The following is an 11341-nucleotide window of genomic DNA, read 5'->3' on the forward strand; positions in this document are numbered from 1 at the left end:
AGGGCAATAAAGAGGAATTTCGGTAAAAAATAGCCTGCTTTAAAAAGCCGCTTAGCACCAGCGCACCATTTGTAATTTGGGCAGGCAGCAGCTCCCTCCTTTCGCTGCCTTTTCTTTCCCATTCCAAGGAAGTTCTTTGGTAAGAACGTGTATTTAGTTTTACTTCCCGCGTTTCAAAGCATACGTTGGGTGACATGTTAAGTAATAAACAATATGCGTATTTCTCACATGGCTGCATCATACAAATGAACGGACTTTGGGCTGTTGTATCGGCACGGTGTGGGAGGTTTTATGGGAGCTACGTTCCTCGGTGTCGTGAAGGCGAAAGGCGCCTGGAAGGGGTCTTCGCTGCCGCCCGCTCCCGCGAGCGGGATTGCCCCATCCCCGCCTGATGCTGCTGGTCGGGCGAAGTCTGTCCTTCCAGTTTTGCTGCTGGCTTTGCTTTGCTTTGCTTTGCTTTGCTTTCTTCTGCCTGTGCCGTGGTGCTGGGCCTGGTGGGCATCTTTTGCAGGGGTTACCTAAAACTGGTGTTTGACTGCCACCCGTCAAGGGCAGGCTGAAAACCGTGTCGGTCGCCTAGGTCTGGGCTCATGCAACTGTGTCTCCCTGGGACGTTTCAGGCAAATTTTAATATGTATGGCATGGTGAAATCTTGAGACATACAACACAGATAAATGTTTTCAAGAAAAAGAATGCTGTAAATATGTCATATCTGATGGGAAATAGCTTCATTTCCTCATGCCTGAGCAATGATGGCAGGACTTGATCTTGTGAAATTACTATTGTATGTGTCACTAAACATTCGTGTAAAGCTATTGAAAATGTGTTCACTGAAAGATGAGCATCTTCACAAAAAAAAAAGCTTCTTGAGTCACTGTTTGACTCCAATTCCTGATTTTTTTTTTTCCTTCTATCAGTATGCTGGTAAATGGGAATATAGTTTTGAGGTAAGTTTGGAAACAAGTGCAACCCCTGTACCAAATCTAGTCTAGCGCATCTCTCTCTCCCTCCTTGTAGCAGTGTCGTATAAAAGCCGCCTGACTTAGTAGCCGCCTGTAGCTTCTGCTCCAGAATGACAACTCTGACCTCTGCCTGTTCAGTCACCACACAGTTTCTAGCTGTCCATGTTTTACATGGAATACATGTATTTTTTTTAAGACAGACTGATGACTCAGGAATATGTCATGGAAAAAAGGCAAATTTCTGTCTAGGGCACGCGTGGTGGTCTTTGGTGTCCCCTGCCTGACTTCACCTGACTTGCTCTTAGGCTTATTAAAAAAATTGAGAAGTTCTCATTGCTAGCGGTGGAGCGAGAGCTGCTAAGTATTCTCTAAAGAAAAAAACATACTCTCCGAAATACAAGATGAAGAACGGTGACAGAGAAATACACGAGCATATGAACACAGTTTATTTGAACAGCTAGCTTGTTTCTTGTGTTGGTTGTATGCTTTAATAATCCTTTTCACTAGTATTCACAAATGATGTAAGTACACATTGCATCACTAATTTCATATTTACCATTCTGCATCTTTCAAGCAATTACAGATTTTGTAACTATATCTCTTTTTAATATTATGGGACCAACTGGAGTTAGTGTGGTCAAACTAATTTCTGCCATGAGAGATTGTGGCCAATAACTTGAATATTCCTTTAAATTGCAGTCTTAGTACTATGTGTTTAAAAAGACTTGTCCAAGTTCTTTAAAAATGAGTAGGGAAAACAGTGTGATTTTTCTTATTACAGTCTTAGAAAGGAATGCTTAATGAAACAAGAAAAAGAAGACAAATTATCTTCTTCTTTACATTACTATAGCTATTCTAAAGTCAGTGCAGCCTTCTGATTTACTGACTTTGTCTCATGTATTAGATAAAATAGCCTGGTCAGATTATCAAAATAATGCATCATACTATTTATACTCACATGTAGAATCTGCTAAATTTGGGCATTTAATGTAATATAAACATGCAATATAGGGAGATCATTACATTTTGAATTTATTTATTTATGTACCTTTGTTCTCCTTCAGAAGAATGGTAGACAGAAGTGAACATGAAGGAATAAAACATAATGAAACAAAACCAAGAGCTGATGTTCAGGCAGGTTACTCAAAGAGGCATTATAAAGACATTTGTTCGTGATATTTTTTAGTGGGCTCTTTATATGTCCTTTATTTCTTCCCTTAACAAAAAGAAAGAGAAAAGGCTGACATGAATGATTCATAAAGCAAAGAGAATAGTTGATGTTCTAAAATTATTTCAATGAAAAGTCTGATTCAAGATTAGCTGTAATTACATGGTACCAAACTTTACAATTTTTGTGACTGAACTTGAAGCAAAAACACTCAGAGACGGATGGAGACTGTGCTGGGTGATGACGTCCCAGAGTCTGCTCCGGGGAAGAACTCGTCACGGTCGCGGGAGCGGGGCGCGACGGCAGCGTGCATTTCTTCAGCAGAAACATCGCCTGCACCCCAGCGTTGCTAAAAAAACAAGAAAATCACGATTGCAACAAACCAGTGTATATTTGCAGGGAAGATTTAGGTGAACGTTAATCTGCAGAGCTTTTAGCTTCTCAGCGAATGGGTCTCCTGTGGACCAGTCCCTCAAAACAGATCAGTTAGAAGATTTTTTTATGGAATTTAAGCTTATTTCATGAATACAGCTGTTTATATGTGTGGTTAAAACTAGCCCAACCCTGTAAGCTTTCGGGGCATCATTTAACATGAGGGAACTCGCAGACACGGTTACCCCTAAATAACCGCTTTGGGGCTGCTGCTTCTAGATTTATCTGATTCCCCGCTATGGATGTCTGTTCTGCTGCGTTTAGCTGAAGTGCGTTGTTTTCCCATGGTTTGTGCTTGCTGGCTGTGTTTACTTTCGCCGTTTCTCGCCACGCAGACCCGCACCTTTCTGCACGTGACCACGCGGTCGTGCCTGGCCGCGAGCGGGGCGGAGGAGGGCGCCCGGGGCGCCGCGGCGGAGCCCTGCAGCGGTGGCCCTCTGCAAGCGTGGGTGCTGAGGAACTGCACCAGGCGGGAGGTCTTTAGGAACGTGTTTTACAGCCCCACTGATTATTTCCTTTAACAAGTTGCTGGAGGTTGGTATTAAAAAGCAAATAGCCTGGTGATTTAGGCTATTCCCGGAAAAATGCTTTTTCGTTTTCTGCCTGTCAAGCTCAACTGAATTCCGTTCTCGTTTTTACAGGTGGTAGTGTGTGTAGAATGGTATACACATTCGGTGTTAATTACTGTAACTTATAAATAATTTTAGATGGATTCTACTGCCTTGAGCTACCTCCACGATCTATTGATTCCAGAATAATTGTTAATATTTACAGTACATGAACATTTGGTCCCTATTCCAATACAGTTAAATCAGACTAGTTACGGAGGGTTTTTTGGGTACATATATTTTGAAAATTCCCAGTTTAAGTGATTCAGTTCTGAAGATATTAGCCACTCTCAATAGACAATTTTGAAACATTCACCACTGAAGAAATCAAAATATTGTGCCAGCCGCTCTTTTTCTTACCTGCACAGTTTCACTGAGTGATAACGGATAGTATCGAGGCAGCCCAGGTGCAGTGATAAAGCAGGAGTTGCTCTCCTTCCTGAGATGCAATCCTCCCACGAACCCAACCGTGTTGCCTTCCCGTCCGAGCGCGTCCCGTCGAGCTCCGTGGGCGAGAGGAGCTGGCGGTGGTGGTGGTCGACCCCCCAGAACCGTGCCAAGAGCCGTAGGTCTCGCACTAAGCAGTTACGTTGCAACTTTACTCAGTCGCATTTCAAAAACTTTCTAAATGTGACTTCTGATTTGAACAACATTTCCCTGGAATCTTTTGCAGATAATGTGTTTCATTCACAAGAGTCACTTTTTTAAACTGGCTGAGAACTTGCACAGTTTTCTATTGCTGATACTTCTAAATACACACCAGACTGCTAGACCGAAGGATCTTTAGTTCTTACTTCATTATTTTGCCATAATGTATTCAAATTCTTTGCCCATCAGAGCTGTTATTTGCACACGTTTGATCAGTATAAAGCTGCATAACTTGCTCTCATGCACCTGTATGTTTGCCGAGCTAACGCTGCATCCGTGCATGTGTTCTCCTGTTTGCTTAAAACAAAAATTCTCGGCTGGCTTGTGAGAGCATCGTATTGCCTAGTAATTAATTGTTTCCCAAGCAAATGAGGCCGTTTTTCGTAACAGCATAAATAATAATAGAAGACAGAAAAATGCATTTAGAAGACAGATGAAAATCCCAATGATATGGTAGTCTAGCATGAAATTATATACTGAATAAAAGGGAACAGCTGAAGAAGGCGGCAGCAGCATTTTTAGACTTGTTTGCATTTCTGGTTATTGTAGAAGATGATAGCAGCTTAATTGCACTTAAGACAATGTAAGTGAAGAATCAGTGATGCTTTGAACAGTGTTATTTAGTAAATAAGCTACTTCTGTTAACACTGCTAATTCTTTCCTCTTGTAATTAGAGAAAAATGTCTTATATTCATCATTGAATGCATAGCAAATGGCCCCTCAATGATTTGCTATAATATCTATAGGCTTTTCTTTGAGAATTGCATAATAGCTTGTTTTAAACTGAGGAGCAAATCTCTAGGGACAAGCTATTGAAAGAATATTCATGATACAAATTAGGAGTGTTAATAAGTGATGTGTCAATCCAGTATGAACTGCAGTGCAAAATTTACTGTGCGGTAGACCAGATATATATCCGGATAATAATACTGAATCAGTCAGAGACGATAATAAGATTTAATATAATTTGTTGGATATCTTTTGCTATTTTTAGGAGAAAAGGAGGTCTCTCTGAAAATGGACCCCGCTGCAGCATCCTCCAGTCCCATCAGCAGACTTTTTTTAGTGTTACTCTGTGTCTTAAATTCGTTAGGTCTCTTAATTAGAATAGCCCTTGTGTACTTAGCAGCTGCGTAAAAGGCCAGATTTGAAGATGCTGAAGATCTAGTGTTACCGTTTTTTTGCTGAGACTTGCGTACTCCAGTCACGCCTGTCTCTTCCCAAAAGGTCCGTGTTCATGACGTTGCCTTCTGCTTTCCAGACCTTTGTCTCACCGCGCGGAAGTGTGTGTGGTCCTGTAGCGTCCCTGGTATGTTACTGTGCGAAGACGTAAAGAGCAGTGAATGGGACCTACGAGGCTCGTCTTTGCCTTTTTACTCTGTCACATCTTTCAAATTAGGTTTAGTGTCAGTCCCAGCAAAGCCCTTCTTTTTTTACATGTCAGTAGGCTGAGGAGCGTCCACAGGTGAGACTTCAGAACTAGGTCCTGTCTGCTTGCAGATGTCTCATTGCTTGTATGACTAAAATTAAACCATGGATCTTGGCCAAAAATGTGCATCCTTTGCCCTTAACACATGCACTGTTTCTGGTGCCGGTTGCTGGGTGATTTCTGGTCTATGTTATTGCATGAAACCCTGTATTTTTGCAAAAGCTTCATAATCTGTTTTCACATATTACTGAGCTGGGGATAGGGGAGACGGAGATGCAGTAGACCTCTGTGAGACGCAGTGGTTGCTATAGCAAGGGCTCTTCTCCACCAGTTGTTAGGAAAGCGTTAGCGTTTCCAGACTACAGCTTAACTGAAGCCCTAGACTGCAGCCTTTTCTTTCTGTGAAGATGCACAAATGACGTTCGTTACTAGTGAGACTTTGTCAGAGACGCTAGTTTCCAAAATGACTCTTCCTATTTGCATAACCTGGAGTTACAGTAATGTTGACTATGTTCTTAGACGGAAAATCTTTGCATTCGGGAAAGCTGGGCAGCGGTTAGCGTGCTTCTTTCCGTTCACGGTCACGCGAGAGCTGCGTTGTGGTGTCCGTCTCCTGAGCACGCTTTGCTGGAGAGCCCTGCGCGAGCCGGGGACTTGGCACGTGCCTGCGAGCAGGGGCGCGGGCACGGTCCTCCGTGGTTGCACGGAGACCTCTGCAAGGAGACCTTGCCGACACGCCGTCCTCCACGGCCCCGGGGGGCTGCGCTGTAGGCAATAAGTTTATCACGGTGTTAATTAATCCTCTCTCCCTCCTCCTGGAAGCTGCAGGATTCTGCCAGCCCATCTTTTTTCCCCCGTTTGTTGCTTTGCACAGTGTTTGCCATGCAGTTGGTCTGTGCTCGTCCGGTTTAGCTCGCTGCAGAAGTGAGCCGGCTTGCGTGCTCCGAGACAGCTCCGCGACGCGGACCCTGCAGATTGGGGCTGTTTGGGCAGTTCGCTGAGGAAGCGCGCTCCCGATTCCAAGTGAAGTGCTACCGTGGCCGCGGTGTGGGAGAGGCGCCAGGGCCAGGTCCCACCAGGGCAGGTGCTACCTGGGCCGGCTCCGTGGGTCACAGCGCCTGGTTCGGTCCAGGAAATGCTTCGCGTGGTCCTGCGCACTCCGGAGGGGAAAGAACTAATCTTTAAAATACTGCGGAACAAGCTAACGAAGGCCAAAATCATCATTTTCATAATGAATTTCTGGATCGGGCACAGTAGCAGACCCAGATGTTTACTTTAGAAGTCTAAAGCTCGTATCAAGCTTGAGAGGCCGCTGATGATTAGCGCCACATTGCGTAATTACTGCCCCGTAGCAGGCTTGCGCGGAGCTCGTTTTGGGTAAAACCCCTCTGCAATCCGTGCGCTGCTTTGCAATGCTTGGGGGAGGACGGGATGCGGTGTCGTGACTTGTGCTCCGGGAAGCCCCGTGGGAGGCGAAGCGCCTGCGTGGCGTTTGCCTGCCGAGGGGACGCCCAGCCCCGCGGGAGCAAAGCACGGCTGGCGGCATCGCAGGTGGCGACGGTGCTCCCGGCCGTGCGGGCGGCGCTGCCGCGGGCGCCGGACCGCTGGCTTGCAGGCGTGTGCACGGCTGCATATAATACTGAATATGCTACTTGTTCTTTCAGAAACCGAAAGACCTCCTGGGAGTTAAACATTTGCATTAATAGCAGTAAATTGGTATACGCGAAACTTTACTCACAGTGGCACCTAAAGTGCATGTGTAATTGCTGTGAGTTTGTGTTTAAAAAAACCTCAAAACAGCCCCTGGACAGTGATGGGCAAAACATCTACTTCTCAACTTGACTTTGCATATCTAATGTTATCTTTGTCCACAATTTCATGTTAACCTTTCCTGGATCTCTTTATATGATCTTACTGAACATATTGTCCCTGTGCTTTCAAATGGATCGTTTATTTCTTCAAAACATGTTCTATTTCCTATTGTCCCCTTGTGACCCTGACATTCCTTAAAAATGTAAGTATTCATACGTGTGTTACTGTTGTTCTTATGATACTTTGCAAGTGTATTTCCATTAGCAGTTATCTCTGCACTAGCAGTACCCTGGTCTGAAATGCATATATGTTCAGGTTGTCGGAGTTTAAATTCCTTAACCCAAAAAAAGCCTGTTGCTCTGAGATAAAATGTGCATGCACTTACGCTGTGCTTTTCCGTTGCCTTCATCTGCGCGTGGGTTCGGCAGAGGTAACGTTCCCCCGGGTGCCGTGGCGGAGATGCTGCAGGGCGGCACGGGCTGGGACAGCACTGAAAACGCCTGTTTTCAGCAGTAATGACCTCGCTGCAACTCGTGCCCTTCTCTGTTGCAGAGGCTGACCCTGAGGCACGTCAACAGCAACCAGTGCCTCGACGAGCCGTCCGAGGAGGACAAGATGGTGCCCACCATGAAGGACTGCAGCGAAGGCCGGTCCCAGCAGTGGCTCTTGCGCAACATGACCTTGGGCGCCTGAAGCCGGGAGAGCCGCGGCCCCGGCGCTCCTCGCTCGCCCGCCGGCTCGCGCCGAGGATGTCTCGCGTCCTTCCTTCGCGGTGGACACGGAGGCACTGAAGCCCTTTGAGATCCTGCCGGCAGAACAAAGTCCTCGGGGGCTCCCCTGGCCCGGCGCCTTTCCATGTGCCCCTTGGAAATCCGTGTCCGCTCCAAAGAAGCACATTCGAATCCATAAATAGCATAGTGTATGCTACTGTCAACGCAAATGCTCTCAAAAAAGTGTTTCCGGAGAAACCCTTATGAACCTGGAGGTGTTTTCCGGGTGCATCGCGCAGTCCCGCCTGACAGTGACGTGACCCAAAATGCCGTATGCGGCGCCGTGAGAGGACTCGCTCTGCCCTGGTGTCGAGCGGGAGCCGGTGCAGCCCTGACCCAGAGGCGTTTCGGCGCAGCAGAATTCCTGTGCGTAGCGAATGCTGCTTGTTCCGCGCCGGGGAAAAACGGGATGCCTCTCCTTAGCGGATGCTTGGGGAAGCAGCAAAACTGAGCAAAGAATGCATTCAGAAACTGAAATTAGGCAGCCGCAAAAGGCACCGGGACAACGTTCGGAAGCAGGCGTGCCGTGCAGCCGTGCCTCGGACTAGAGCGACTTGCAGGGGCCCGTGTGACGGCGGGTGGCCCGCGGGGGCCGCGGCGAATGGAGACCGAGAGTCAGACTCAGCTCAATCTGTAGCTACTACCTTTAAGCATTAAAATATATCTGCTTACTGTATAAAGCATATAAAAGCATTCGTCCATGGATTCTCTGAGCACAGAGGATAAAGTTATGGATCAAATCTCAGTTCTAGCCCTGGATGTCCTTGCTTCGATAGCTGTGGCAGATGCTTATTTATATTTTTTAATAATTTTGTGGCGTAATTATTTTGTTTTGTTAACGTGGTTGTTGAAACTGCGCTGCTGACACTCAGGAGTGTCAGAAGCTCCCTAGGAGCTAATGCCGTATCAGCCCACGGGGGGGGGTTTGGACAAGCGTCCTGCACGTCTTCAGCACGTTTTCTGGGAGGTGATCCCAGGAGCATGCAATAGATCTGTTACGAAATGTTTTGACCGGGTTTTGTGCAAATTGCTCCGCGTCTGTCTGGAGCATGCGTGCGATCACTGCTGAGCCGTGCAGCCGTTCCTCTCCCCGTTTTCTCGCTCGCGATTCCTCGGAGTCTCTTTGTGCATTAGGTTGCTTCTGGGGCGTAAGACTGCCGATGCTTTCTGTTTAATGCCCTGGTTGATATGGATTGGTAGTCCCATATTTGTACATGCTACAAATTCATTGATCATCGGCACTTTTGGGGTACACGCCGCTAAATGAAAATCAGAAGCATATTCAATTTAAAAAGTGATTGCTATGCATGCATGGGAGCTAGAGTATCACGGAGTAATTCAGATTGGAAGGTCACCTAGGCCGACCTCCCTGCTCAAGGCAGGGTCAGGCACATCTGATTCTCATCTTAAAATCCCCCCAAAAATGCACAGTATAGCTTAAAAGCTAGCACAACAGAAGGCGGCTATAATTTTGCTTCATAGAAGGAGCACGAAAACATCACAAACAAACAAATTTAGACACCAATCTTCATGCAGAAAGGTTTTTTTTAGAGTTTCTTCATCTCCTTTCAAAGGGAGGTTTGCTCATACACAGCCATTCATGCTGGCAGATCATTTTTTGGCACTTGCCTTTTGAGTGTCATTGCAGAAATAAAACTTGTGGAAGCTGCTACAACATCTAAGAATATTTACCAGCGGTCGAAACGTGCAGTCGGTGGCGTAACCTGTTTTGGTTACCTCTAGTTTATCTTATGTAATATTTCTAGCTCCAAATCATAAAAGCTGCCACGACTCTTATACTGCCACTTCTGGAACACAAATTATTCTTGATATCATCACTGGAAGGGAATGTCCAAGTGCCATTGGTGTGTAACTGTCTGGACTTGCAGTGGAATCTCAAAAACAGGTGAAGAAAAGAATGGTTCTGTCCTTAAAATTGCTAGGAAGGTTAGTGTAGTATTCTTATAAAGCCTGTATTCCCTTGGCTATGCTAAGTCTGCAGCGTGATGCTCTTCGAGCGTGGTCAGTGTGTCCTTGCATCAGTGGTTGCACTGCTGTATCACTGATTAGGAAAAGGAAGGAAGTGAAGTAATGCCCATTTGTTTTATTTTACTTATTTATGAGTTAAGTACACGCTGTCCTCACAGTTAGGAAAACATATATTGTTGGGGGTCTTCTGTGTGCTGTCAGAATGGCCTGGCATCTAGAAACCGCACGCAGATCTGCAGAAGGACACGCTTCAGTTCAGCCCTGGTGAGTCTTGCACTGACTTCAAGGGTCTGAACCCTGAATTTGCTCCCTGCGAAGAAGAATATAGAAATACAATGAATCATTACAGAAAAATCCAATGCAGAGCAACTTGTATGCGGGGTGAGGTGGTGGTCTTGAGCTATTGCAAGGGCACCTTAAATGCTAGTGCAGTGTCAAAGCTGACGGATCATGCAGTTTTGGGTTCCCGTCCTGCCTCCTACCACTGGATCCCTGCGCGGCCTCGGCCCGTCGGTTGGGCTAAAATCGTGCAACACGGCTCGCCTGGCTGCCTCTTGGTGAGCGTCGGTAGTGCAGCCACCCATTGGAGCAGTCGGAGTTACAGACCACGTTTGACAAATGTAGGTCTGTGTCCATCTCCCTATCTATAAAGTATCTCAGAAGGGTGGTGGGAGGATCGACTGGTGTTCGTGCAATGTGGTTAAAATATGAAGAACTTTACAAGTGCCGGATAAATTGTTTCTGGTTCTCATATTGTTTAAGAGTTGCTTTGGTGAAAGAAGAGCCGGACGCGATGCTGGATGGCGTTAGCAAGGTGAACGTTTTGAAGGGAAGGGTTCAACCACAAACGCTCTAAAAAGTGGTGTTGCTTTTTATCTCCCAGTGCCTTGCGGTGATCCACTGAGACGGGAGAAGCTGGGTGCACTGTGAGAACTGAAACAGGCGCTTTTATCAGTCAATTCGGGGAAGTTTCCCTACAGATGCGTAATTTCCCAGCCACAGGAACGATTTACTTCTTTGTTGCGCAAAACCGTATGTTCTCGTTTGCATACCTGCAGGTAACGATCGTTGCCGATCACACGCAGTCGCGTCTCGTTTGAAGATGCTGACCGCAGTCTCGCGCGGGGCAGCTCCTGTGGGGGTAGCTGAGTTCAGAACTGTCCCACGGATTGTGTCATTTCCACTGTTTCGAACAAATTGGGGCGATAGGAAGGACGTAAGGAACGCTGGTTAACGTCACGGTCCGTACGTGATATTTTGCATCGTGCCAACCAGCTGAAAACTCTTAATGCACAAAGGATTCGTCGGGACATCGAAGCTTAGGTTAACGGTTGTGGCAGGTGCCGGGCGCTGGCACATCTGCTGCGGCTGCGCCCGGCTTCAGCTGCTAGTAAATACGCGCTGTTGTACGGCTGTGCGGTGCCGAGCGAACGCCGGCAGTGTGTTTTCACTAGGTAGTGTGGATTCTGGTGTCAGTGTTTGTTTTCTAACGTTTAATAACTTAAGGCTCGTAGTTCCAATAA

At 46.4% G+C, this 11341-nt stretch overlaps 1 protein-coding gene across 2 annotated transcripts in view; it reads left to right on the forward strand.

Annotated features, from left to right (window-relative positions):
* GALNT13 (polypeptide N-acetylgalactosaminyltransferase 13) overlaps positions 1 to 7752 on the forward strand; it is a 143826-nt gene extending 136074 nt beyond the window's left edge. The window contains exon 11 of one of the 2 annotated variants that reach the window (XM_026058298.1): positions 7612 to 7752. In XM_026058298.1, the coding sequence (XP_025914083.1) occupies positions 7612 to 7752 (141 nt within the window). Of the gene's footprint in view, positions 1 to 2926; positions 3084 to 7611 lie in introns of those variants that run through there. The other variant, XM_026058297.1, reaches the window with a different exon arrangement.
* The last annotated feature ends 3589 nt before the right edge of the window (positions 7753 to 11341 follow it).

Source organism: Apteryx rowi, unplaced genomic scaffold (genome assembly GCF_003343035.1).
Source record: "Apteryx rowi isolate R43461 unplaced genomic scaffold, aptRow1 scaffold_145, whole genome shotgun sequence".
NCBI classification, from domain to species: domain Eukaryota; kingdom Metazoa; phylum Chordata; class Aves; order Apterygiformes; family Apterygidae; genus Apteryx; species Apteryx rowi.